The sequence below is a fragment of the Gambusia affinis genome, linkage group LG19 (genome assembly GCF_019740435.1).
Source record: "Gambusia affinis linkage group LG19, SWU_Gaff_1.0, whole genome shotgun sequence".
Lineage (NCBI taxonomy): Eukaryota > Metazoa > Chordata > Actinopteri > Cyprinodontiformes > Poeciliidae > Gambusia > Gambusia affinis.
The window spans coordinates 21,233,171-21,260,913 of record NC_057886.1 but is presented as its reverse complement, the minus strand read 5'-3'; the positions used below and the strand labels follow the sequence as shown (position 1 = coordinate 21,260,913).

The 27,743-nt window shown below is 38.0% G+C and overlaps 1 protein-coding gene across 2 annotated transcripts in view; it reads right to left on the bottom strand.

Moving 5' to 3' along the window:
- Positions 1 to 27,743, bottom strand: part of syt3 (synaptotagmin III) — a 58,573-nt gene that overhangs the window by 13,510 nt on the left and 17,320 nt on the right. For both annotated transcript variants that reach the window (XM_044101412.1, XM_044101411.1), the window contains exons 4-8: positions 18,441 to 18,821; positions 16,540 to 16,648; positions 14,748 to 14,924; positions 7,277 to 7,403; positions 1,229 to 1,447 (exon numbers count right to left, since the gene is read on the bottom strand). In XM_044101412.1, coding sequence (XP_043957347.1) covers positions 1,229 to 1,447; positions 7,277 to 7,403; positions 14,748 to 14,924; positions 16,540 to 16,648; positions 18,441 to 18,821 — 1,013 coding nt within the window. The remainder of the gene's footprint in view (positions 1 to 1,228; positions 1,448 to 7,276; positions 7,404 to 14,747; positions 14,925 to 16,539; positions 16,649 to 18,440; positions 18,822 to 27,743) is intronic.

Sequence of the window (27,743 nt, the reverse complement as noted above, 5' to 3'; positions counted from 1 at the left end):
ACAAACTGTAATGCGACGGTGGATGCTCGCGTCTGCTGTAGCACTAAAACAGTTTCCACTGTGCCTATTAATGCTTATTAATGTATATTAAGGTGTATTTGGTCTCTGAAGGATTCAAATAGACCCTTATTAGGATTTTTAGAGAGGGTTTCAAGTATTTGCTGGTTTAACTATTCGCTGTAAATAATCTAAAAATGAGATAAACCACTGTGAAGTCATTTATATTATTTTAGGTTAATGGGACATCTGCTGATTTTACTCCAACAAAAGTCAGACTATTCACCTCAGGAAGCCAGTCATCATTAATGGCAGCGACTCGTTTCAGCGCCTCTAGAGGCAGAAAGGAGAATTGCAAAAACAAACAGTTGTGTATAAAGTGTGGACTGAAAAATGTTTAATCAAATCAAAGTCTTAAAAAATTTAACTGATCAGACTTAATAAAGTCCCACTTTTCCCATTTGCTTGCTTTGAAGGCTAAATAAATTTTAAAAAGAGAATCTTTTAATAAAAAAGTTTAGCCTGTTAAAATAAATTTGTAAACAACATATTTTATTTACCTGCCTTGTAGGTATCCATATATGTTATTTATTAAACATGACTGAGACAAACAAATCGGTAAGGGTTAAGGATTGAGACCAACGCCATTGTTTCTTACTCATTCTGCTGCATGTTGGCGTGGAAGACGTAACCGACAGCATCCGGTTTAGGATTTTCAAAATAAAAGCGCTCCAGACTCAATACATAGAATGGACATATTTAATTATTTCTTGCGGGGCCCGGTGGTTGGGGACCACTGCCTTCAAAAGCAGGTAATATTCCCTGGGTGAAATTCCCAGGGTGGCGCTGTTGAGCAACTTATTATTTGGGTCCAGAAATTTAAATTGCACAATATTCCTGAGTTTCATCTAGTGTCGCCACACTAGCATAGCTACTTTTGCTTCCCTCGCCAATTTCTTCTTAATTAAAAAATTTCTTGACCTTTTATCTTGTTGTAGCATCGTTCACAATTGACAAGTAGCAAAGCACCGTTTCACTTTTTTTCCCCACGTACATTTAAGATTTAGCTTGTTATGTTGATAAGTTAACAGCTAAAACCAATGGTAGTTTTCGTTAGCGAGCAGCTTTCTGCCATGACGTCACGCTGCAACGTGTTTCTAAAAATAAACTGACCAACCAACACAACCTTTGAGTCGCGCGGACTCTGAGCGTTTCTCGGTTCGTGTCTTACCGCCGTTCCCTCCACGATGTCCCTCCAGATGGGTTTGTCCCCGCTGCCCTCGCTGAAGTCCAGCAGGTTGTCCACCACCACCTGACCTATCAGGTCGTGTCTGGAGAAGCGGTCGAAGTCGTACACGGAGAAATGCAGCTTCCTGGAATGTAGCTCGTTCAGCGGCACGCCGAACTGGAACGTCTCGTTGAACACTGGGTTTAAGGTCTTTCTGTGGACCTGGGAGACACACGGGCAAATTTAGAAAACACTCACAGGAAGTACAGACATTTAATTATGGTGTAACAGATGAGAGGAGCATGCTAATTTAATTGAAGTTTTAAAAGTCTCCTTCAGAGGAATAGTATCCGCTACATACTGCTCATCAAGCACTGTGCTGACAGGACGCCATAAAACTCACCGCTAGCCGTTTATGAATCTGAAAAGACACAATTTAAAATCTGTATTTCTCCAGAGAAAATAATTATTCCTCAGTGGAAAAGTTTCTCAGCAAAGTAACATCTACAGGTTAATCAGCATCTTAAATGTTTTGGACTGGATATTTAGAAAAAGACTGAAAAAAATGAATTTTTTCGAAGCACTGAAAGAAAAAGAGCAAAGTTGCAGCTTTAGGAAACTCAAAAAACTTGGAACAGTAAAAATGTCTGATCGCAGCTACATTGGAAGAAAAACCCCAAACATTTCACACAAACTATCCGTTTAATTGTTTAAATGATGCCCTTTGAATACTTTTTACCTTCCTTCTTTGAAAACTTTCATGTTTTTTGACTCAACTTTGGTTTGTTTATGTTGTTCTGATTGCCTTAAAAATCGCATTTTGCCAATTTAAACAGCATCTATTGGTATAATTAGGCCAGATTGTTGAGAAAAGTGAGCATTTTTATCGAAAGCTTTAAAAAATGAGCAGCAAAAATAATAGGCTACATATAATAACTATTGAAATCAAACAGTTTAATTGCTTCAATACTTTTAACCACCTGCTATTAATAATTTTACTGCCCTCAGCAATGAAGTGGACACACAGTAAGTAGGAAGAGACGTATTCAGACCCTCCTACTCTTATTCGTTAATAATTGCCTCTGGTCCAGATTAGAGTCCAGATTAGAGTCCAGATTAGAGTCCAGACGGATGCCGGGTTCATGAATGAATAATTACACAGTAACTTGAGAGCTGCATTGTATGGCATCAGCGCTTATTGTTAAATAATCATTTCGACATTTGAGTCTTTGTATCGATTACTTTGTTTCAGTTCCTCAAAGAGGAAAATCAGAGACTTTTTGAAGACGGTGCATCTAAAATCCTCAAAACAGATTTCAGATAATCATCACAGATTGAATCTTCATCTCTACAGCTGAAGCACTAAAAAAAAACATTTCCCCTGGGATTTATGTCTTTGAAAACACGTTGAGTTTTCACTTCCACTGCTGTGAGGATTGATTTAAATATCCAACAAGTGTTTCTCCTTTTCTGTCGCCGTTCCTGTGGCGAAACTCAAACCTCTCCTCTGATTTTACCCAAAACATTTTGGAAACGTAAGCGGCATCGGTTTCTGTAAACCTGCTGAGATTTTGACTGAATCACAAGAGAAACAAAACTCCATCTCTGGTGAAAACTAGACATTTCTCTACATTCAGTCGTCTCAGTTTGTCAACAGTTAGCATTAGTTTTAGTTTAGAGTTGCTTTTGTACAAATGGAACATTGACCAACACAAAATGTAACGTTTGTTACTGGTTTCTCAAACTGGTGACTGGAGGTTGTTTCTAATTAAAAATTTCTTTTTAATTTAGAGTTTTGAACTGCATTTTTGCTTAAATGTGCCATAAAAATAAATTTGATTGATTGAAAAAAAAAAGTCCAATAAATAGGCCTCTCACAATAGCAAATTTGTTGAACAGTAAATTGTCCCAGAAATTGATAATATTCACCGTTTTGAAATAATATAAAAGTAATACACTACACCCTCTCAAAGATCAATAAACTTTAAATTCCAATTAACATTTAAAAAACTGGAAAAAAAAAGAGAAGCAAGTTGAGACCAAAGCACCAAACTTTGGTAAAAATGGAGACAAGAGGAAAAAAAAACAATTATGGAAATGGAAAATATTGTGCAATTAATTTATTTATTGCTTATTGTGACCAACAAATTACAGTTTGGAGTTTTATATTATAATATCTTGTTGTAAAATGACTGTTTAAAGTGAAATCTTGTTACTAGTCTCTCAGAATATAATATATAATATATTTTCATGGGTTAAAGTGGAATAAATGTGACAAAATCCTGGAAAAAGATTTTCTAAAGAGCCTAAAAACGGCTTCATAAATTTAGACTCCGCAGCGACTCATACGTCAAGTTCAAGAACCTTTTTATGTCAGAATAATTCATAAATACAACATAAGTGGCTTACCAGACAGGACAAACAATTACTAGAAAATGTATGAGCCAATGCACTGAAAATGAACGAAAAAGCAGCCAAAGTTCAGAGAAAACATTAAAAGACCCCCAGAGACCCTCAATTATTGATCATAGATCATAAGAAAGTCTGGCTGCTTGGTTGGAAAGGAGATAAAGAAAAGACGGATGACTCAAGGATGAAAAGTGTGTTTAAACCTTAACCCCTGGCCTGACCTTATTCCTGTGCCGGAAGGATAAAAATGAATTTCTTTATTCCGTTTTGGAGAGAGTAATCAAAACAAATCCACTGAATTGAAGAAAGAAGTTTAGAAGGGAAGATTCTCAATTCTCTTTTTATAGAACTGTGCTCAAAGCTTCTTCGCCTTTTCCAGGTCAACTAAAAGCTTAAATGAGAAATAAGACTGCTGATTTCATTTGTTACATTTTCCTGAACCCCATCTGCCTTCAAACTCCACAATTTCAACCAATCAAAGTTTATTTTTACAGCACATTTCAGCAACAAGGCGGTTCTGAGAGCTTTACATCATAAAAACACAAGAAACATTAAATTTTTCCAAAATGTTGTCTAAGCAACTCTAAACGGGTTTTGAGTCTAGATTTAAAGAAACTCAGTGTTTCGGCTTTTTTGCAATTTTCTGGAAGTTTGTTCCAAATTTGTGCTGCTATTCCTATAAATCATCAAATTGGGATAGATTTGCTGGAAAAGCCTTTGGTATAAATCTTGTTGAGGAGTAAAAAGGATTTACACTCGCTGCCTAGCTTCGGTTGCTAGGTAACGGGCGGAGTTCCGCTGGGGTTGCTAGGTAACGGTTCTTTGCGGAGTGAGGCGCAGTGCCTTCGTGGTTTGTGACGTTGCATTCGGAAGGATTTTGAAACGTCACATGATTTTCCAGACACCAAAATAAATTAAAAACGAAGACTTTCCACCGGAGCGCGTCTGTCAATCCGGTTAATCAGCACCTGATGGTCGCTAAACGTGCGTCTGATGGCGAAGCGGCGGCTTTTAGAAACGCAAACCCCTCCCAACATCTTTTTGTGAGCCGGCGTCACAATCAGCCGGCAGGGTGTGTGATAAAAGAGGTCCAAATATGAAAGGTGTAAAATTTCAATGCTAATGAGGGTGTGATTGAAATTAAACAATCAGACACACTTCAAACAAAAAATGGGAGCCACATTATGTAAATTACTGGAGCTTTCATGCTTTTCAAAGGCTGAGGGATCTTTTGTTGCATGCGAGAGACAGCTGAACAAAAGGCGAAACCAAGAGGGAGCTTCTTCTAACGGCTACAGGTTCATCGCCGATGTTAGCTTCTGCTTTTCACGCTGTCCCACTTCTGTGGCTGCTCCAGAGCTCTTCTACAGTACTGCTGGTATTTATGGATATAACTTCACTACCATATATCACATGGTACATTTTCTGATACAGAACATATAGAAATGTTCTCATATATTACCTCAAGCTGGGTGGGAATTATACGACAGCGAGAGAAGGTCTGACTTAACGTTTTTCCAAAAAGCACTTCAGTAAACAGTTTTCTTGTTTTTGTTTAAAGGTAACCAATTCTTGAACAGGGTAGGATAGGTATGTGGTTTATACAAAACATGTTCATAACATTTTTGCACAAAATCATTTTTAGATAATGAGATTTTAGTCTGCTCAGTTCTGCCTCTTGTCACTTTAAATCCAAATAATCTGCGGCTGGCCACGCCCCCAGCTCAACGTTTACACTCATGTGAAAATGGCTGCAACCAGATGCGCAATTATGTGACCACAGTTCCAAGTAGTTTCAGGATGGTAAGTCAACAACAAGACCCTTGTCTTTTCCAGCAGCCATTGTAAACCAAACGTCCTGGAGCACTACTTGGGTTGCTAGGTAACAGACGGAGTTCCGAATGGGTTGCTAGGTAACAGGCAGAGTTCCGATGGGGTTGCTAGGTAACCGGGCAGCGGCTGCTGATTTGTGATGTTACATTTGGGAAGTTTTTGAAACTCATAATTTTCCAGACACCAAAAAATATGAACTTATTACCAAAAAAAATGATCAGTTGCTTCTTTTAAGCACTTAGAGTTGAGACCCAAAAATGCAGGATTTTTGCAGAATAGATCTATTTTAATGTCTGCCTTCTGTACGGATTACAATGAACAAACTATTCTGGTGCAAGGCAGCAGAAGCTGACTAAAAGCCCATTCTACTGACACGGGTCCCCAAATCCAGTCCTCAGAGATCCTAGAGCTTTAGAAACATCCCTTCTTCAACACATCTTATCAAGATGTCATTCAGCTCTGCAAAGGCCTGGTAACAAGCTATTCATTTGATTCAGTGGTGCTGGAGGAAGGGTGCTTCAAAAAGCTGCAGGATGGCAGCTCTGGAGAACCCTGCATCTACTGGAAATGGGTCCTACTCAGCCTCACAGTCCCTTCCTGGTGATTGGCACATAGGAAAGGAAAAAGTCTGACATTTTTCCAATCAGTAAACACATCTTACCTTTAAACCCACTCTCATCTTCAGGGTTGATTATTTTTTTATTTATCTGTTGTGTTTATTTTAAAGTTGCAAAGGAAAAGCCCCTCTGGCCATTTGCTTTAAGCTAAAAGTCCGGAAGGTTACCATTCACTCTTTGACAGTTTCCACAATGCAATTAAGAATCAAAGGAAAACCTCAAAGTAATTTCATTTAACATTCGCTTTTCTGTACCAGCAACAGAAAGCAGTTTTTAACTACAGCACAACACAAACTTTATATTAAATATAAACCAAAAACACAAATGAAGGGAACATAATCCCTCCAATCCATAATTTTTACCTCTTTTAGCAGGATTACTCGTCTTAATTAGAGTAATCCTCTGTCTTTAGGTCTACAGTGTATTTTTTATCCAAAGACAGATGGGGCAGCTGTCATCTTATTTACTTTTTAATGATATCTCAGAGGCACTGAAACATCACATTTCACAGTTTTTATTAATTCCCTTTTGTTCAGATGTATCAGTAGCTTTTCACACAGCCGGCATGCTGCTCTCAAATTGCTAATAATGTTATTATTAATGCTGTTATTATATGTGGCATCCAGCAGGGCTCAGTTCGAGGCAAAGCTTTTTCTCTTTTTATTCCTGCTACCTCTCAGGTCAATCTCTAGTAAGTATAATATTCATTTGCATTGTTTTGCAGATAATCTCAAAATGGAAAATGACTTTAATACCTTGTAAAAAAAACAACAGATAGACATTAAGTCACAATGTTTTTGAGTTTAAATGAAAGGCTGTGAAACGTAGTTCAGATTTTAACAACCTCACCAAAAACAGCCCAATCTGGCAACTCTGTGTGTGAAGAGCAAGACGTTACGCAAAGAGGGTCACAATAAATCAATTTGATGTCGATCTGCTTTCCCTCACACAGCTCACACCAGACTGAAGGGCCTTCAAACCCCAGGAAAATGTGCCAGTTATCTGCAGTTATCATCTGAAGCCCATTACCCAGCAGAAATTGCGCCTCAGACTTGATTAGATGGGATTACATTAGTGAAACTGTGTAGTTCTCCATGGGTTGTTAGAACAGAATGAAACTGGTGGAAAAGTGTTTTCTTTTCACCGGAATAACAGCCAATTCCCGACGAGGACGGAGGCGAGCGGGACGCACCTTTGTCTGGAATTTCTTCTTTCTGTCTGGCAGTAGGTAGATCTTCACGTACGGGTCGGAGAAGCCGTTGGCGTCCTTCGCTGGCAGATCCAGAGCTTTCAGTATCTTCACCACCAACTGCTCCGTGCTGAGGCGAGAGGAAAACAGAACCGAATTATCCTTAAAGTAAGACATGAAGTCAGGGCTTGCACAACAAACACGCCGAGACTCAGACAGGATTAGCCCACACACAAACACTGAAACACCTGTGCTGAACTCGTGCACACAAATTGGAGTGGGAGTGTTGAGAGTCTCTGGAGAAGAAGGAAAGGAGCAGGAATAGCCGGAGTGTGATTGTGTGCGCCATCTCCAGAGCTGCATCACGGTTGCACCGTCAGCAGAGCTAAATGTGAGCTCAGTGAGCGCAGATGTACAGAGAGTTACACAGAACGGAGCTCGTTTATTATCTGAATACCCTGGGATGAGCCTCACGGACGCACCGGTCCACTTTATCCACTCCTGATACCGATACAGAAAACAATCCTGGACTGACTGAAAACGCTTCTTTTTTAAATAAAACACAGACATAAAGGCACTGAATTACAAATTTATCTGATAACTCTGAACCAAAAGGTCCTTAACAGAAAAACTTTACAGATTTGGAACCAGGTGACAACAAATCTATGGTAGTTTTGTTTTATTTTTTTATCTTAAATACAAATTACAGCTCTGGAAAAAAATAACATACCTCTGCAAAATGATCAGTTCTATAGGTTTATATTTGAGCAAAATAAAGATTGTTCTTTTATTTTATGAACTACTGACATGTCTCTGAAATTAGTATTTATTGCAGAAAATGAGAAAAGGATTCAGTGCCTTCAAACCTCAAACAATGCAAAGAAAACCAGTTCATATGTATCTAGAAACAACAATACGAATGTCTTAACGAATGTTGAATTGAACTTTTTAAAGTTCAGGAATCAGGTTTTCAACGCGGTTCAGTGCAGTGGGCTCTTCATTTATTCCACAGCTGCATATTAACTTTTGCACAGTTTTGACTTTACTGCTCAGATTAAGCTGTTCAGATCTCAGATCTTTTTCTGAGTCTGTATGCTCCAGTTAACGATTAATCGATTATCCTAACAGTCGATTAATCGTTTCAGCCCTAAGATGGCTGGAAGAATAAGAGTCACAATGAGATAAACTGGATCTCAGGAGGAAAACTGACAGTGGAAAAAACCACCCAGAAACCTTCAGAGGCGGATCACGATGTTATGAAATGTAACTATTCCTAATTTTCACACAAAAACACGTTGAAAAGTTGCACACATTATTTAGAAATTGGACAATCCAAAGGTGCTTCATAGAAACATTTTAGAGGATTTGAATCAGGTGAAGCTTTGGGCAGAACAGACAGAGGGTTTTTTATCTTAAAGGTAAAATATATGTTGTTTTTTTACAGTTTTGATTTAATTACTGCTCTAAATATGTTATTCTTTCTGCTAATTGTCTTTTTTGTGTGTGTATGCTCCAGTTAACGATTAATCAATTGTTTCATTAATCACGATTAATCATTTCAGCCCTAATCTAAAGTAGACTTTGTTTACGGATGGCTGAAATAATAAGACTCAGAATGTGATAAACTGGACTCTGGTTTCCCCAGGGAGGAAAAAGCCACTCAGAAACCTTCAGAGGCGGATCACGATGTTATGCCCTTAGCTATTCCCACTTTCCACACAAAAACATGCTGAAAGGTTGCACACATTTGTTAGAAATTGGACAATCAGCAGCCTTTGTATAAAAATAGCTCAACAGCCCCTTTCTGCACAAATGCACAAATAAACAACCAAGCAGGACTTGGAAAATATCTTTCTATCACGCAAACATAAGATCTCCACGCGTGCGCAGGCCGGCGCTGATGTCTACACGTACGAACGCTTCGCCGTTTATTATGCATTTAATTACCAGAGGAAGACGAGGACAGCTCGGAGGCTTTTAATCAGACCTCGTTAGGCTGCGTCTCCATGTGTTAACGAGGCTGTCAGCACTTCATTTGCTGCCGTATAGGAGGCCGGCGCGCGCTGGAGGCTGAGGGCGGATCAGCGGGGCAAACGGCAGACAGTGACCCCGCAGCAGCTGCAACGTCCACAGGATGCATGTTGACATCAGAGCCGTGGAAAATCTGGACAAGTGTTTACCCACGACTCAGATCCAGCCGCATAAACATGGCGGCGCCGCAGCCGGGTCAAATCAAGATGATGCTGCACCATGCTGCACTTCAGGATAAACGCTCACATTTTCTAATTAATTAACCAGATAAATAATAAGTGGACAGAAAAAGAAACTAATGCAATATCAGCAGGGTTTATACACTTCTTCCAGAGGAAAATTCAAACATATTTAAGGTAAAAAATAAAAACAAAGACTGCTTCAATTAACTTTAATATGATGTAATTTCTTACTGTTTTTAACAGTGTTTTGTGTTGTATTCTACAAATTAAAATATAACAAAACTTTTTGTTTTGAAACATTTCTCACACCTGGTACACCTGACTGATCCAAGAACAAAACGCTAATTAAAAAATAAAAAATAATTGTTTATCATATAAAATATAAATCTAAGTTTACTTTACTTCATTTACACAAACCAATAAGTAATTTAGCCATTAGGAATAATAAATATTCATTACATCAGTGGTGGTTTTTAAAAGTTTTTTTCCCCTGAGGCCAAAATTGACTAATTTAATTCATAAAGCTAAAAATGCTGCTTGATAATAAGAAAAATCAATGATGAAATCTCAAAATCCAGACAAATTTAAATTACCTCCGGGCCACAAAATTTAATAAACAAGCAATGTTAAAGTTAGTTAATTGTGATTTTGTCTTTTTGTAGTTTTAATGCTTGATAATAAACAACATTTACATAAAATCTAGAGATCCTTAGAGCTCCAAAACATAGAAAGGCTCCAGACTGTTGCCTGACCAAAAGAAAAACAAATCATTTCCTAATTTTGGGATGATCAGTTGGCCAAATTTTTAGTACTCTTGATTTGTGGTCAGGGGCCAAACAAAATCCTTTCATGGGCCAAAAATGGCCCCCGGACCACAATGTGGACACCCCTGAACTACATTCAAACAATGCAAACAAATCGGGCAATAAATCAATAACAATGTCAATCATGATAGACACGTGATCAATACAAATAGATATTCTCCAACAGAGTGTTTAACAGTTTCACTGAACTCCGATCCAGAACCGCACAGCATTCTGGGAAATGTAGGCAGAGGAAAGACCTCAGCTGCTCAACCTCTCACGACCAGCTAAGCTAAGTTGGAGGAATCAACTCTCTCACTCTTTGGTTACCTAGCAACTCACTCTCTCACTCTTTGGTTACCTAGCAACAGCCTGTTAGCTTGCTCAGCAGCAGTTCCAGGTTTCACCTTTTAACTGCTTAAAAGTAAAATAATAACTGTGTGGAGTTAAAGGAGAAAATGACAATAAGAGTTTCAGATATCAAAATAAAAATCTAATCAATAATTATCGACTGATATGAAGCACTTATATCGTGATCCGTTTTAAACGACCTTAATCCTCAAATTAAATACTTAAACAGAACATACAGAATATATTTTCTTTCTGTGTATATCTACTCAATCTTAACATCTGTATTTGATTTGTTTATACCAAAATTAAAAAAAAAAATCTAAAAATGTTTTCACTACATTTCCTGGTATTTAGAATCAATTTCTTCATTCTAACACTAAAACAAGACTTTTCATAGTTGGCACATGAAAATATCTGGTTTTAACGATAATATTTTCCAAACACTCGAAAGCATTTATTACAAAACATCCAGCACTTTCCAAACCTTGGAAACATAAAATTGAAATGAACTAATTTTTAAGGATTTTAAGGACCCGTATTGGAGAATAGTTCAGTTTTTCCGGATGTTTCCACTGTCCCAGAGCGAACACACCTATCGCAGCTCAAACAGGGCTTCACCACCAGACAGCACGGGAAGCTTGCCGTTATTCCCACTGTGGAAACGTGTCAGATTTTAATGGGGTTGTCAATAGAAATGCGTTTCCCAGAGGACCTGAGCAGGTCTGACATTGTTGTTGCTGCCTGTTAGCGGCTCTCACACATTAACGCACCAATCCCATCGCAAGGTGAGCGAGTGTTTGCAGCAACGCCAACCTCTGTGTTTTACTCCATGACTACAGAGACACAGACATTATCTGCTGACTTAAATGAGACGCAGGAATGGCTTTTGTTTTGCCTTTTCCTCCATTTGGCCAATTCTTTGCGTTTGTCGTTTGACGTTAGCCCCGTCTGCGGTTCTGATGGGTTGCTGCTCAAACCGGCTCACATCTATAATTCATGAATGAAACGGTCGCACCCTTTCTTTTCTCTGACCATCAGCACTTTCATGCTTTGCAATGTTTCAACGTGTCAGGGCAGGAAGGGATGCAGAGCTGCCCCCCGCAGACCCAACATGCCCTTCAGAGCCCAGCAGGCCGAAAATCAGGATCACCATCTATCGATAACGATCAGTGGACAATAATACCAATAATACCCCGTCCCAAAAATAAAGAATGTGATCGTTCAGCATAAATACGTCACATCCTGATGGTATAATTCTTATGCTCACTAGGTTAGCATTAGCTTCATTGTAGATAGAAGAAAAGTGGAGTTAATTTCCACTGAGAAATTCTGAAATTTTTAGATTAATCTCAGAAATCTTCTAGAAAAAACATGAAAATTTCTGAGCTTCAAAAGTCAGTTTGCAAAGTTGAAAATCTTTTACTTTTCAAACTCAAATTTCTCTTTTTCTAGAAATTTTCTGCAATTAATCTCAAAATTTCGGATTCTTTTTCTAGAGAATTTTTGAGTTTTTGATCTGCAAAAGTGGAGAATTTGCAAAAGAACCTTAGAAATTGAGATTGCTAAGACAATTTCTAGAAGAAACATAAATTTCTGACCTCAAAAAGTCAAAATCTGTAATTTTGAGATTTATCTTGGAAATTTCCGACCTCCAAACTAAAGATTTTCTGAACAAAAATGTTTGAGATTAATCCCCAAAGTCTTCTGAAGAAAAAAAAAAGAAATTTCTGAGCTTCAAAAGTAAAAAAATTCAAAGAAAAAAAAATCTCAGATTTCTTTGTTTATTCCTCCTGGAAAAAACAAAGAAATTTCTGAAAGAAATGCAAGAAAAAAATTAAAATAAATCATTTCAGAGCCCCAAAAGCTGAAGATTTGCGGAAAAAAAAAATGTAACTTAACTTTTCAGCAGGAAATAGGAGTTTGTTTTAGGTAAATAATTTCTTAATATTAGCTTTACTGATTGATTATTGATCAAATAAGACATTTTTCCCATAAGAAAAGTAATCTGCCAGAGGAATTAGTTACTCAAAAGGTTTGAGGTTAATCTCAGAAATGTCCCAGAAAAAAACAAAATTTTCTGAGATCTAAAAGAATTTGCAATAAAAAAAACGCAGAAATTTTTAGATTAGGCTCAAAATTTCTGAATTATTATAAATATTCTACTTTTCAAACTCAGAACTTGGAACATTTTTTGTAGAAAACTTCTGAGCTTAATCTCATAATTTAACTCCATTGGCAGATTACTTCACTTATGATGAAAATGTCTTGTTATTAGTTTAGTAATCCATCAATGAGACTAACACCTTTTTTCATAATATTATTGAACTATTTACCTGGAATAAGCTCCGTTTTTCTGCTGAACAGTTAATCATGAGTCAGTTTTGTTTTATTTTATGTGTATTATGATGTTAGCACTAAAAACTAGACCACATTTACTTTGGAGGGTTGTGTTGTTACAGTGCAGAACGGTTCCCCAACGCTGCAGAAACGATCTCCTCCTTCAGGTGCGTTTAGGGATTCAGTCCTGCTGCTCTGCGCTCACATATCCATCATGGCCGCCGTGTCAGAGACTCCTTTGATCTCTGCTTGGTGTAACAGCGGAGGTCAAACTTCTTCTCCCAAACCGCTCCAGTCATTTCACACATGACACCAATGCAAGAGGAAGGAACCTCGGGCCGGAGGAAGAGCCGGTGTCGGTCTGAATACGTTTCAAGACTCTCACTGTGTCTTTTCAGATTATGTTTTCATGGTTTCTCCATTAACATGAGACCCTCTTTAAACCACTCCTGCTCCTTCACACATAACCCAATCAAGCAAGTCGGTGAAAGCTTTCACAGCGCTGCAGGGCATCGCAGAATCAAAGGGAGAGGCTGGTGTTGTGCATAAAATGTGGGTCGGACTTTCAGCCTTGTCTTAAAAACAGCGACGGCAGACAAGCCGCGGTTCGCACCGAGAAATCAAAACCATTTTCAACCATTTTCAAGGTAATCTTTCAAACTTTTCCAGCCCCACACTCACTTATTATCACTGTTAATAATAATAATAATAATAATAATAATAATAATAATAATAATAATAATAATAATAATAATAATAATAATAATAATATTCAACATTCTACAGCAGGTTAAGTAAAATTTAACAAAATGATTTGAAAAGTCTCACCGTCAGCAGCAAACTGGTCCGAGAACAAAACACCAATTTACCAAAACATCCCCCAATTTCAACAATGTTGTTCAACGTATGAAATATGAGACGATCAATACGTTATTGATCCATTAGGAATAATAAATGTCCACAACATTAAAACAAACAAATTATTTTAGTGACCTTCCTGCTCAAATTAAATGCTTAAATATGCAAAGCAAGTTACAAGTAATTCTCTAAACAAATGTTCTCGGTAAGTTCACTAGCAAATAACAAATATTCTTAGTAAGTAGCATAAATTTTGGTAATTCTAACTATCAATAATCAAGAAAAGTTTAGTTTGTCACTGTATTTTCTGTATGAAGTCAGAAATCAGATTTTATACACGAGTCTCTCTTTAATCTTAAAGGGATTAAAATGAGACTTTTGAGAAAAAAATTCTAAATTCTGAGAAAAAAAAAAATCTAAAATCCAAGATAAAAATCTGCAGTTATGAGGGAAAAAAATAAAATCACATTTCTGGTAAAACGTTAATTAAAATTCAAAGGGGAAAAAAAAATCAAAGTTCTGAGAAAAATAATTCTGAGAAACAGAAAAATCAAAACTGATTCTGATCTGAGAAAATTAAATCAGTTTTGAATTCTGAAACTGTGAGTCTTTATCCAGTGTATGAAAATATCTGATTAAAAGCCTAAATCTGGAAAACGTTATTTAAAGTTGGACCCAAAACTCAGATGGCACTTTATTACAAAACTATACAGTTTAAATATCAAACACTTTCAATGACTTACAGAGAAATGAAGCACTTTCCAAACCTTAAAAACAACATAAGAAACCTGGTCAAGTTGTTCCAATTAAAGCTAAATTGACCAGTTCTTCCTGTGCTGCATTTCTCCAGTTAAATTTATTAAATTAGAGCAAGGCCTCCTGTCAGAGTGCAGCCGGCCGTGGTTTACTTACTTGAAGGCGTAGCGCAGCAGGAAGCAGATCTTGCCGCAGTTGTCGCCCTGCTTGCCTTCGCCCAGATCGCCTTTGGGCCTGTAAAGCTCCGGCTTGATCTGCCCGATGCAGGTGACCTGCTCCTTCTCCTCGCCGTGGAAATCAGGGCTGGAGAGCTGGTGAGTCATGGGCTTGGGTCTGAAGTCACACACGGAGTCAGAAATATGAGCAAAACGCACGAAAAATAGAAAGTAGGAGCTGTGCAGCTTGGTGAATCTGCAGATTATTTTCTGGTGAATCTGTAGATTATTTTCAGGTGAATCTGTAGATTATTTTCTGGTGAATCTGCAGATTATTTTCTGGTGAATCTGCAGATTATTTTCTGGTGAATCTGTAGATTATTTTCTGGTGAATCTACAGATTATTTTCTGGTGAATCTGTAGATTATTTTCAGGTGAATCTGTAGATTATTTTCTGGTGAATCTACAGATTATTTTCTGGTGAATCTACAGATTATTTTCTGGTGAATCTGCAGATTATTTTCTGGTGAATCTGCAGATTATTTTCTGGTGAATCTGTAGATTATTTTCTGGTGAATCTGCAGATTATTTTCTGGTGAATTTACAGATTATTTTCAGGTGAATCTGTAGATTATTTTCAGGTGAATTTACAGATTATTTTCAGGTGAATCTGTAGATTATTTTCAGGTGAATCTACAGATTATTTTCAGGTGAATCTGCAGATTATTTTCTGGTGAATTTACAGATTATTTTCAGGTGAATCTGCAGATTATTTTCTCCGTTACCTGCTAACTGAACGAAGCACAACTGAAGAACCAGTTATGAGTTTAAATAATTTCTCATCTGTTGTTGAATTTCTTCATGTTCATTTGATTTTGTTGCCAATTTTATGTTGTCAAATCTGTTATATTTAAGGGATTTATTGATTTTGTCTGGGAGCAGCTGAGTTATAAACACTTTATAATTGTTATATATGCAGGTTATTGGCTTTCTCCTCAGAATGTATTATTTTGTTGCATAAAATTTTCACTTTTTTCTCAGATTTATGACTTTTTTCCACAAACTTAAGACTTTTTCTTAGAATTCATGCTTTAAAAGTCAATTCAAAAAAGTCAATATTTTGACTTTTTTGCATGAAATATTCATTTTTTTCTCCTCCACATTCTGACTTTTTTCTCAAAATTCAGATTTTTTTTTTCCTCAGAATTTTGACCTTCAACCTCGTGAGATTAAAGTCAGAATTGATTTTTTCACTATTTCCTTCCATACCAGAGGGCCACATAAAAAGAATTTAAATATTTTCTTATCAATCAAATGAAAGTTTTAAAATGTCAAATTACATAATTATTAAATGTTGAGAAGTACTCACCAAACATAGAGACAGCTGTTTATTAATCCTTGAAAAGTTTCTTAATGAGTTTTATCAATACATTTGGGGACAACCGGTCCTTGGTGGACATCATGATCTTGGTTCGGCCCAAAAGAGAAATATTTACAGTACGCTTCTAATCGTCTCAGTTTGACCTTCTGGATTTCACCAAACTTTTTCTGCGCATTAAAGCCCCAAAAAAGCTCCAATGATCGATAATATCAGGTTGTTTTTGGATGCAACTTTGCAAACTCAAGCAGATTCTTTCAGCGTTGCAGAATCTGACCTGAGGCTGAACTTTGTGAGGCGACTGGCGGTTTGTGTTCAGACGATCTTTTGCACCAGTTGACATTCAATTATATTGATTTCAAACAATTAGCATGCATTAAAAGTTCAGTGGTGAGGAATCCGACTGCTGACTGACCGCGGGGTGACCTGCTGCTGGGAATGGGCGTTGGGCAGCTCTTTGTTGGGATGGGCCCCGCCCTCTGAGTTGGGGACATCCGGCGACGTTTGACTCAGCTTCAGAGTCCCTAGAGAAGCAAAAACAAACCCGTCTGTCTTAGTTGACGCTGCCGACAGTCCGAGGTGGGCAGAGCGCCCAGGAATTACTCTAAAGTAAGAGCAGCACTGCTTTCACACATTTTTACTCCAGTAAAAGTAAAAACGTAGCCGTCCGATAAATTACTCAAGAGTAAAAATGTATTTGGTAAAAATCTGCTCAAGGACTGAGTAACTCAAGGGTGTCCAAACATTTTGCCACGTGGGTTAAAATTGGAGAATCAAAAGTAGATTTGGACCAAAAACAACCCAACGCAAAATCAAGAAGATAGTAAATGAGCCCGATGTTCACAGCAGAACCAGCAGAGCATTAGAACCGATTGAAACGGAAAAACGGAGAACATCTCCACCAAAACGTTTGTGAATAATCTCAGAAATGTTCAACATATGAAATCCAGACATTTTCAAGGGTATTTGGTAGAATATTCCTGATATTAATCTAAAAATGTTTTTTCTTTTTTTTCTAGAAAATTTCAGAATATCTGCAAAAAATTCTGAAATTTTTTGCAGATATTTACTAATTTGTATTTTTTCTACAATGGCCCTAATACACCGCAGCAGGTTTCCTGATTTAAAAGAAAGATGTCTGGTTTTCAGATTATTTTGGGTTTAATAGAAAACATTTACTTTTAGCAATAAGAACTGGATTTCAGTCACTTCCTTTCAAAACTTTTGCTATTTTTAGCCAAGTTTAAGAAAGAATAAAAACTGATTTGGATGCAGTCTTTGGATAAACTTGGTTTACCTTTTGTTAAAACATAAATAAGTTTATCTTTTTATAAATAGATAAAAAGACAAAGTATTGTGGGTTTTTTGGTTAAAACACAATACTTTGTGTTGTACTTTATATTTTCCTGTATCAAAAAATTATGTTGGTAATATTTTTGTTCTGATTACAAATTAAAAGTCTCCATCTGGAACTAGAGCCAAAATTTTTATCATTTTGGAATTAAAGCTGGGGGCCGTGCAAAATCAGTACAAGGACCACAAATGGCCCCCAGGCTGCAGTCAGATCAGATACGCCCCTGGAGGATCTAATCAAATGATCAATCAATTAGTACTTAAAAATTACATCATCAGATGGATCAAAATATCAAGTTGAGAGGAAATGTTGGTATTTTAAGAACAAAAATGACAAAGTCTGCAAAAGAAAATGTTTCCAAGTCAAAAACTTTATGAAACTTTAACAAAACCTGCAGTTCTGTCTGGTGAATTTTTTGGTAAAATAGGTTTGTTTTTCATTCAGTAGGTAAAAAAAATCAAAAAACTTTACTCAAGTAAAAGTAGAAATACTCCTAAAAGTAAATTTTCTCAAAAAAACCCCAAAAAATTACTCAAGTAAATGTAACTAGTTACAACCCAACGGTGCCGACAGTTCAGCTGTAACAGTAAGATAAAAAAACAAAAACAGGCTGCTGGACATGCCATCCAATACAGATATCGGTATCTGATGTCGATCGACATCCGGACTGCAAAGGGGAAGCAGAGCTGTGGGAAAAGGGCGGCCATCTTTCCTATCTCTGTAAATAATGAACAAAAACTCACAACGAAAAAAATCAAAGAGCTTCACTTCCAGTTTGTAAAATTTATCTAAGAGTGATGTAAGTAATTTAATGTGACCGAATATAAATAAATAACACGCATGAACATGCAAATATGTTCATCTAAAAATAATCTATAAATGAGGGCAGAGAAAATTAGGTTGAAGTTGCTCAGACTTGGGCAGTAACAGACACAGGTTGGGGCAAGAGGGGCATTTCTCACCAGCACTGTTGGGGTAGGAGTCCATGTCCAGGTAGGAATGCTCCTGGGTCTCGTTTGGGCCCCCAGGGACCCCTCCGCCCTCCCCTCTCTCCAGCCCCACCAGGTCAGAGAAGTGGGGGTGTCCCTGCTGCCCCAGCGAAGGGTAGAGCGAGGAAGAGGAGTGGCCCTCCTTCCTCTGCAGCAGCGGGGGTAAAAGCGACGGCCCCGCGGCCCCTCCCAACCCGGCGGTCCCGGGCAGCAGCCCCGACGTCAGGCTCAGCCCGCCGCCCTCCTTGTCCCGCCATGGCAGCCAGCAGAGCTTCCAGGAGACGAAGAGCGACACGGAGAGGAGGACGATGCCGCAGAACGTCACGATGACCGACAGCAGGCTGACGGAGATTTCTGCAGAGAGGAACGAGAAGACGGAGCGAAATAAAGAAACTGAAGGACAGAGGATGCACCGATCCACTTCCAATACAGATACCAATATCTGATTGTATCTCCTGATATGGAAAAACACACGTGTCTCTTTTTAAACACTGACAAAAATGTACTGAATAACACATTTATTTGATAACCAGCAAAACCCCAACCCTAAATATGACAAAATTAACTTACAAAGTAACTTTTCAGGAAGATTATTGATTTATTTCAATAATTCCTTAACATTAATGAAAACCATCCACTGGCAGATTATTTCACTTATAGAGAGATGTTCAAACATTTTGTTTAACTTTTGTTTAAGTAGAAATGCACCGTTCCACTATTTTAACTTCTATTATCAATACCGATATCTGAAGTTTAGGATCGGTCGATACGATACAGAAATCAGTGCTGAACAGACTCAATATGTTTATATAAATGTATTCATTTATAAATTCATTTCATGACTCTGCACCAATGGCTTCACAAGTTTGGTCAAACCTGTGAAAACGACAACTTTAGTTTGCTCAGTCAGTTCATTTAGGAAGATGAAAGTTAATAACTGACGATAAAAATGCACAATTTGACAAGCGAAAACAAACCTGCTTAAAGGAAACGCAGCAATTTGGAAAAAACTAATTTTTCTCTGAGTTGAGGTAAGTTTTTTTTTGGCTGTATTGAAATTGGTTTATTTGGCGAAACTTCCTTGGAAACCATTTTTTTGTACGACGCGAGTCACATAATCAACAACCGGATGTTACTGCTGGTTGAAACCACAAAGAAGATGACGACAGGAAGTAGCTACATAATGATGATGATGCATGTTTTTTACCGACTTATCACATAACATTTGGAGACACAGGGATTGTGAAATTGTGTTGTTTTTTTTACATTAGCAGAACATTCACACATTTACAATGGAAACAGAGAAACTGAAAAACAATAGTTGATGACTTTGGTGAAACATTTAAAAAATAAACTGCAACAAACCCTTCAAATGAATCAGAAATGCAATTAGAAAATCTATATATGATACAAAAATAAATAATAAAGCATAGAAATAAACTGAATATATCTGCTGTTATGAATCGTTTACCGATTTTTTTTACAATATTGGTATCGATACAGATATTAATATCGGATTGGAGGGACATGTAGTTTCAAGTTGGCACCAAGAAGTTCAACAACTTTGGTTTTTATTTTAATCCCAACACAACAAATACCCCAAATGACAATTTGGGGGTTTGCAACAACCATGATTCACTTTAAGAGGCAAATAAACGAGCAACTAACGTTGCAAAGCCCAAACGATGAGGCAGGATTCGTCATGTGACGTCGTAAAAAGCTTTATCCATCTCACTGGTGCCACAACAACGTCAAGATAAATGTCGCCAATATGAATAAAAACAACAACCTTGTCTCCAAACGCATGCTATTAACACATCATGCATATGTCGAACTAAAGCACCATTACCACAACATCTACAAATCACACATCAACGCCAGCGGCCGCAAGCATAAACTGTAATTTGCAGACATTCTCTGAAGCTTTTATCCGAGCTGGAAATGGGGGCAACGCTGGCAGGAAGGAAAAAAAAAACGAGCCGAGACGGCAGGAGGCGATGATGACGATGGCAATTAATAATCATAAAACAAACACACCCACAGTGATGTCATCCTGCATTTCTTCACAGTTATGAGCCTTTTAATCTCTGACAGGTTAGTGGGGGGGCGCGTGGGGACAGACGGTGGGGGAGAGAATGACTCATTCGAGCAAAAACGCTGGACTGAATAAAGTCCAGAACAGTTCCATCAAACAGAGCACAGTCAGAAGTTTACATACACTCAGCACGAATGTCAGTGATCCATAGCCCAGGTAGGGGAATATTTCAGCAGGAGCATGACTGTTCTCTCCAAAATCTTCCATCAAATTGAAGCTTTTGTTGAAGACAGAGATAAGAAGTCCTATTTACAGTTTGCCACAAACTATGTAGGTGACACAGCAAAAGTGGAAGAAGGTGTTCTGGTCAGAAAAGACCAAAATAGAGTCCTTTGGCCTACATCCTACTCTCCATGTTCAGCAGGGAAAAGGAAGCCGGTCAGAGTTGATGGGAAGATGGATGGAGCAAGAAATCTGTTAGAGGCTGCAAAAGACTTGAGATCGTTTCACCTTCCAGCAGGACAAACACTCTGAAAACGTTAGAATAGCCTACATAACGTTATTAGAAAGTACCGGCTGAGAAGTTGTAAATAAATATGGGTGTCATGTTTTTCAGACTTTTACTTTTAAAAGATTTAGAAAACCAGTTCTTCCATTCAGTGGGGAGCACCGCTCACTTAAAAGCTAGTTGCGCTGAACTCTAAACCACAAATTACAAACATTATAATTTGCTAAATCTCAACTGCTACACCAACATTTGGCTGAAGCTACTGCTAAAGCGCTAACGTAAATTCACATTATATCTGCACATTAACACTACAAGCCATGATCATCAATTTAATTTTGACTTTACAGTTTACCTGTTCAATCATGCCCTAAGAATTTGTATTTATGTTTATATTTAGTTCTCTACTGTCTGTGTTTTATCTTGTACCTTTATGTTTTCTGTTTGGAATAAAGGAAAAGAGAGAACATGAAGACAGGAAATGAAACTACTGCGTAAACAGTCTTTGCTTACTTCAAAATAAGAGCCTGAATAAAAACATTGCTAACAGAACATTTACAGTTGTGCCAAGTAAATTAGTGCTTCAGAAATGATCAGGAAATATTTGTGTAAGGGAAGCTAAGTGCACTAAAGTTTTCAGAGTTAGGTAAAGGGCTAAAGGAAAAATTAGCTGTGCTATTAGCATGGTATCCGGTTAGCGTGTTAGCAGGAGCATGTTAACCACCGCTACCACTTTGCAGTTATGCACAGCTTTGTGTTCGTCTATCACACAAAATAACAGCACAGACTGAAGTTTTGTGTGAAAATGTTCCAGGGGTTTTCAAGCTTTTCTAAGGCTCCATAAGCTTCTGACCACAACTGCGACAGCAAACATGTGCTTTCTAACTTCTGCACATGCTGGGGCCCTGGTTGCATTAATATTTATAGATAAATAGACTAAATATACAATGAATATTTATTCTTATCCTGGAACCATTTGAAGTCTTTTTATAAATAGAACTTTCGGGTCTGATGACTGTCTTGACAAAAATGGACCAATCAGAGCTCACACAGAACCGAGTCCCAGAGCTCTGAACATGAATATGCATGGTCTGTGTGTAGACCAAGCAGACTCATTACTGATCTGCAGACTGCATACGCCGGCCTGTCCACCGGACGCTGCGCAGTAAAAACAGCATCTTTTGCCCTTTGGTTTGCTTCCAGACCACAGATTAGGAATGTTTAACTGAGAAAATGCTTCCTAAATGGTTCCTTTGGAGGCGTTACAGGACAATAACTTTAGATGTGATTAGGGCTGCAACTAAGAAATAGTTCAGTTATTGATTAATCAATTATTCTAACGATTAATCGGAAAAATAAAGTTTGGCACATTTTGCAAATTTTTTATTTAAGCCCTTTAATAAAATATTAGAAATACATTGAAACAAATTAGGTCCTTTATAAAATAAGAAAAACATTTTATTGCCTCAATGAAACTGCAAAACTAAAGTCATAAAACTGCTAGAATGAAGACAAAATACTGAGAACAAATTTGCTTGAGTTTATTTTGTTTATATTCTGGTTATATTCTGACTTTATCTCATAATATTCCAGCTTTATTCTTGAAATTTATGTTTCTTATTTTTATATTACTGCCCTAATACTCTGCCGTAGGAAAGCAAAAAGATATTTGTTTTTCCAGAATTTAAACCAGGCTAAGATAAAACTTTGCCACTTGAGAAGTTTTGGGTTGAACATAACAGAAAATGTAGTTTTACTGCTTTGAAAATGAGGTTCTTTCAGCAAAAGGCCTTTTATTTGAGTCTGTATACTGCAGTTAACGATTAATTAACTACTAAGTTAGTTGACAATTATTTCAATCAATCATTTCAGCTCAATGTGTGATAACATCAAATAAAGATGAAAAAAGCCAATTTTGCTCATGATTAATCACAATTAATCTGATTAATCACAATTGATCTGATTAATCGTTTCAGCCTGATGTGTGATAACGTCGTAGATGCAACAAGCTTATTTTAATCACTATTAATCTGATTTATTGTTTCAGCCTTAGCTGTAATAACGTCACAAAGGCGAAACAAGCTAATCGTCTATTTAACGGTTACATTTCAACCCGTCATTGCTCGCTGTCTTTTCCTCTCTTCAGCATCTACCTCTTTGTTCATCACCCTTTCCTCCTCTACTCTGCTTTCTCGCTCTCTTGTTGCTGAATTATTCATCAGTCTGTGTATGTCATTAATCAGCACTTGTTCAAAAGATATGATTGGAGTGCCGAGAAGGTGGGGTGGGGGTGGAAACCGACTCGGTGGAGAGCAAGAGAGGGGAAGAAGAGAAAGAAGGAGAAAGAAGAAGAGCAGGATTGGTCCAGGTGGAGGAGGAGTGGAGAAAAGACGAACTGAAACACGTGTTAGAGCCGATATGCAAGCTCCACAGCGGAGGCAAGAGAGGAGCAAAGCTGCAAGGCAGTTAAATCGACACAACAGGGGCGTGGCTACACGCACCAGCTGCTCTTGAAATCTGATTGGCTGCACTGCTTGGCCACGCCCACCACAGCTGATGTCGTATATAGATTACCGTCTGGTCCACAATCCATGTTAGTAGATGACAAAAACACTTGTTTTGTCCATCAATAGTTTTTCTGTTGTCTTCAAGTTTATTTTTTTTACACATTAAAGCTGCAGCATGTAACTTTTATTAAAAAAAAACGTTTTTTTACTTATTTGTTGAAATTGTCACAATGTAACAGTATTGGAGGAAATAGATGTGTGAAAATAAATTAACTCCTCTGTCTTCTCCCAGTGGTAACGAGAAACAACCAATCAGAGCCAGGAGGCGGAGCTTAGCGCTGTCAATCACAATCTATTGTGGCACTGCTCTTGCCCCTTTGAAAAAGCTAAATCTCATGCTAGATCATATTAGCTAGTGCTCATGTTAACTGAGAACCATTTAAAATGAGGTAAATTAGGGCTAGTTAGTTCGTATTGCATTGGACTGAGATTAGCAATTAATCTGATTAATCATTACATTAGCACTGGTTAGCAAAGATCTGGCAGGCCTGATGCCTGGGCCCCTAAGAAGAAAAATCTAGACACGCCCCTGCATACCATATGTGAAAGAGCAGACACATAAACTGAAACAATAAGAAGAGGAAGAGCTGTGGAAACTCAGATGAAGGAGCTTGACAGTGATTTAGAGGAAAACACCTGAAGAGCTTCAGAACATGAAAGGTTAATGCATTGATCTGCAGCAGCCAAACAAGAGGAGAGCAGTAGGTTGAGTCAGGCTGGGAGATCAGCGCTGCAGTGAAGTCACGGATGTGATCAAACGTGTGCAGCTGCTGTGGGGGGGTAAAAACGGCTCCCCTCCATTTGTCGCTGTAGCATCCTGAGCACTGATCCTGCCAGAGATCCGTCACTAATCCACCGAGCATAAAGAGCGAGTCAGCAGGCGGCCGGGCTGCTGGGCGGGCAGCCGGCCTCTGAAGCTGCCGTGAGGAGCGGCTGAGGCTCCCCGTCACTCAGCGACTGACTCAACCCCCGCTGGGAGCCGTACGATCCTCTACATCAAACGCATCTCCGCTGCTTACACAAGCCATTCGCTGACAGCTTTCGGCGTTCGGCGGCCCTCCGGGGGAACGGACGTTCCCATCAGCGGCTCGACGCCTAAAACTGCGGCCTGGCCTTTCTGCAGAGAATCGGCCAAACCTCAGGAGGAACGCCAGCCAATCCAGCCTAATCTACGCTGAGCCACAGATCCATGCTAATCGGTGTAGCACACCCAAACGTCCCCATGGAGCCCACACACAATACCAACTCAGCAGTTTACCAGGAACGACTCAGACTGGGTTTTTATAGCGCTGCCTGTGCATAATAACAGAATAATCTGATAATGCAGATGGTAGCCTGGAACTAGACTTGTTTCATTGCCGTCGTTCTCTCTGGGTACACCCGCTTCCTCCCAAAATCCCAAAACATGATGGTGAGGTAAACTGGCCACTAGCCTCTCCAGGAACCCCGGAAGGATTTACTAGGTAGTGAAAATGGAAGAGAGAGTGGTTGAGGCACCACAGGGAAACAACCAGATGCACCTGGGAAGACGTGCCGGTGGGAACAGTGGATTCTGCCGAGTACTTAAAGGGACCTATTAGGCAAAATTCACACTGTGCATGTCTTTGTACTTCCATTGGGTCTCAGCTGCTTTTAAATTAACCAAAGCTCTTAAAACAAAACTAAACAACTGAAAAGATCCAACTATTTTTTGGGAATAAGTTAACGTTTTTTTTTGTATCTGGAAAATGAAACATTTCAAAAACCCTCTGTTGAGTGTTGAGTCACATTCAACTGGCACTGCGCCGTTACCTAGCAACCCCAGCCCGTCACCTAGCAACAGAAGCAGAACTCCAGCACATTTGGTCTTACTGCTGTACAATGGCTGCTGGAACAGAAAAGTGATTTGTTGTTGCAGAAACTATTTGGTGCAATCTTGTTGGTTGTGCAGGAGGCTCCACTTCTGCTTTTCAAAAATGAAAAGTTGTAAAATTGCGCATCGGTTTGGAGCCATTTTCACGTCTGAGTGTAAACATTGAGTTAGTGGGCGTGGCCAGCAGAACCTGATTTAAAGTGACAGGACGCCCTAAAACATTCAGAAATGAGCAGACTAAATTATCATCTAAGAATGATTTTTACAAAAAATGTAATCGAATGGAATGTCTTGTAAATTGGGAGAAATCTTTTAAAATTATAGTTACATTGGCTTCACTTAGAACATGAGAAAAATGTTTTGTTATAAGTGAAATAAGCTACCAGTGGAACTACTAATTTTCAATCAATAGTAAGGAATCATTTGACTTAAAATAAGCTCCTACATTTTGCTGAAAAACTGCATGCAGGTTTATTTTGTATACTTAGATATCAGAACTAAAAATTAGACCAAAAAAAGTTGGTAAGATTTTGTGTTTTTGCAGTGAAGTCTTAAATCTGTCTGCGTTGCGCTGAAACATCAATATTTCATCAGTTACCAGGTGAAATTTAATGATTACTTCAGTCTTAAATCTACCAGCGGTATGAATAATTTTGAGCTTAGCTCTACATATAAATAACAATCTCTTGTTTCCTTTGAGCATCTTAAAAGAAATGCAATGACTCCAACCATCAACATTTCTATATGCAACATGAATATTTCATGATTTGTTTTTCCGAGTCGTCTCAGCTTCAAACTATTCTTAAACCAGAGCGTCTCTCAGATCATCTTCCTTGTCATAATTGCCACTCACTCTTTACTCAGTGATGTGTTTAATGCTGATCATATATTTTTGATCCTGTTCTTGGTTTGTTGATTAAAGGAATAAAATAAGTACACGGATCCCATCCTATTTTTGGAGACTAGTTGTTTAAATTCTGTGCCTGGGGACTTTAAAGGTGTCTTAAGATCTGTTATTTCCCCTCAGGGGAAACAAACATCTGTGGTCTTCCTGAATACACTGACCTGGAAATGAAAACTATCTTTAGGAGGAAAATGTGTTTGAATGTATTCAAAGCAGGCGTCTCTAAATGCACTTTGGAGGATCTCACAGAAACTGTGAGCCCAGAAGGAGAAGCTGTTTATTCTAAAAAATGTTTCAGATGTGTTGATGCTTCCTCCTCCATCATGACCGTGAAATCGTGTTTTCACAGTCAAACGTTTATCCAAAGCAGGAAGCAGCAGCCAACTCTGACATGTTTAAAGCATGGAGAGTGTTTGGCTTCGTTTTCTTCTTTTTACAGTTAAAAATGTGAGTAAATACATTTTCACTGACACTTCTTTTCTTTTACGTAATGCAGCATTTATTCATAGCTGCTCCTTTAATTCAGTCAGATTATTTAGCAACTAAATAGCATGTTTCATGTCTTTTCAGGGTCAAACATCCTGGTTAAACCAGAAAATTAATCATTTTAAGGCCAGTGAAGCACAACAGTTTTGGGCTTACACATATTATTGAAAGTTCGCTGATCATAAAAGCCAATCCTTAATAAAAACAAAGCATATTAGACCAAGATCACAGTTACAAAATATAATATGATTTCTTTTCTACATAACATTATTGCCAAAACAATTAATCGGATTAATCAGTTATTACAATGACTGTCAACCAATTTTGTAATCGATTAATTATTAACTGGAGCACACAGGCTCAGAAAAGGCATTTTTTCATAGAGCAACAACAAATTTAGGTCTAGTTTGTAGTCGAAATGCCTTACTACACTAGAAATAAGACAAATCTAACCTATAAATAACTTTTCAGCAAGAAATATGGGCTTGCTTTAACAGAAATGAAAAATTATTAGTTCTAGATTATTTTACCTACAACATGGTAAAAATGTCTTCTGCTGTGAAAGCGAAACACAGCAGCTGAAAATTTAACAAATTGAAATTTTGGTCCCCAATCAAAGAGAATCTAATTGATTATCAGGTGTTTATTGGTATTTCTGGTCCTACTGCGAATATCTCAGTACACCTGATATAACAAAAAAAATAACTTTAAAGCAACTTCCCAGCAATATTTAGGAGCTTGATATAAGTACGTAATTCTTTAATATTGATGAAAAAGTTCCAGTTCCACTGGTGCGGTTACCTGGCAACACCAGCCACGCCCAGCCTGTCGCCTAGCAACCCAGTTCTAGCTCCACTGGCAGATTATTTCAGTTACAATGTAGGAAAAATGTCTTAGAGTGAAATAATTTGTACTCTTTTGTTAATA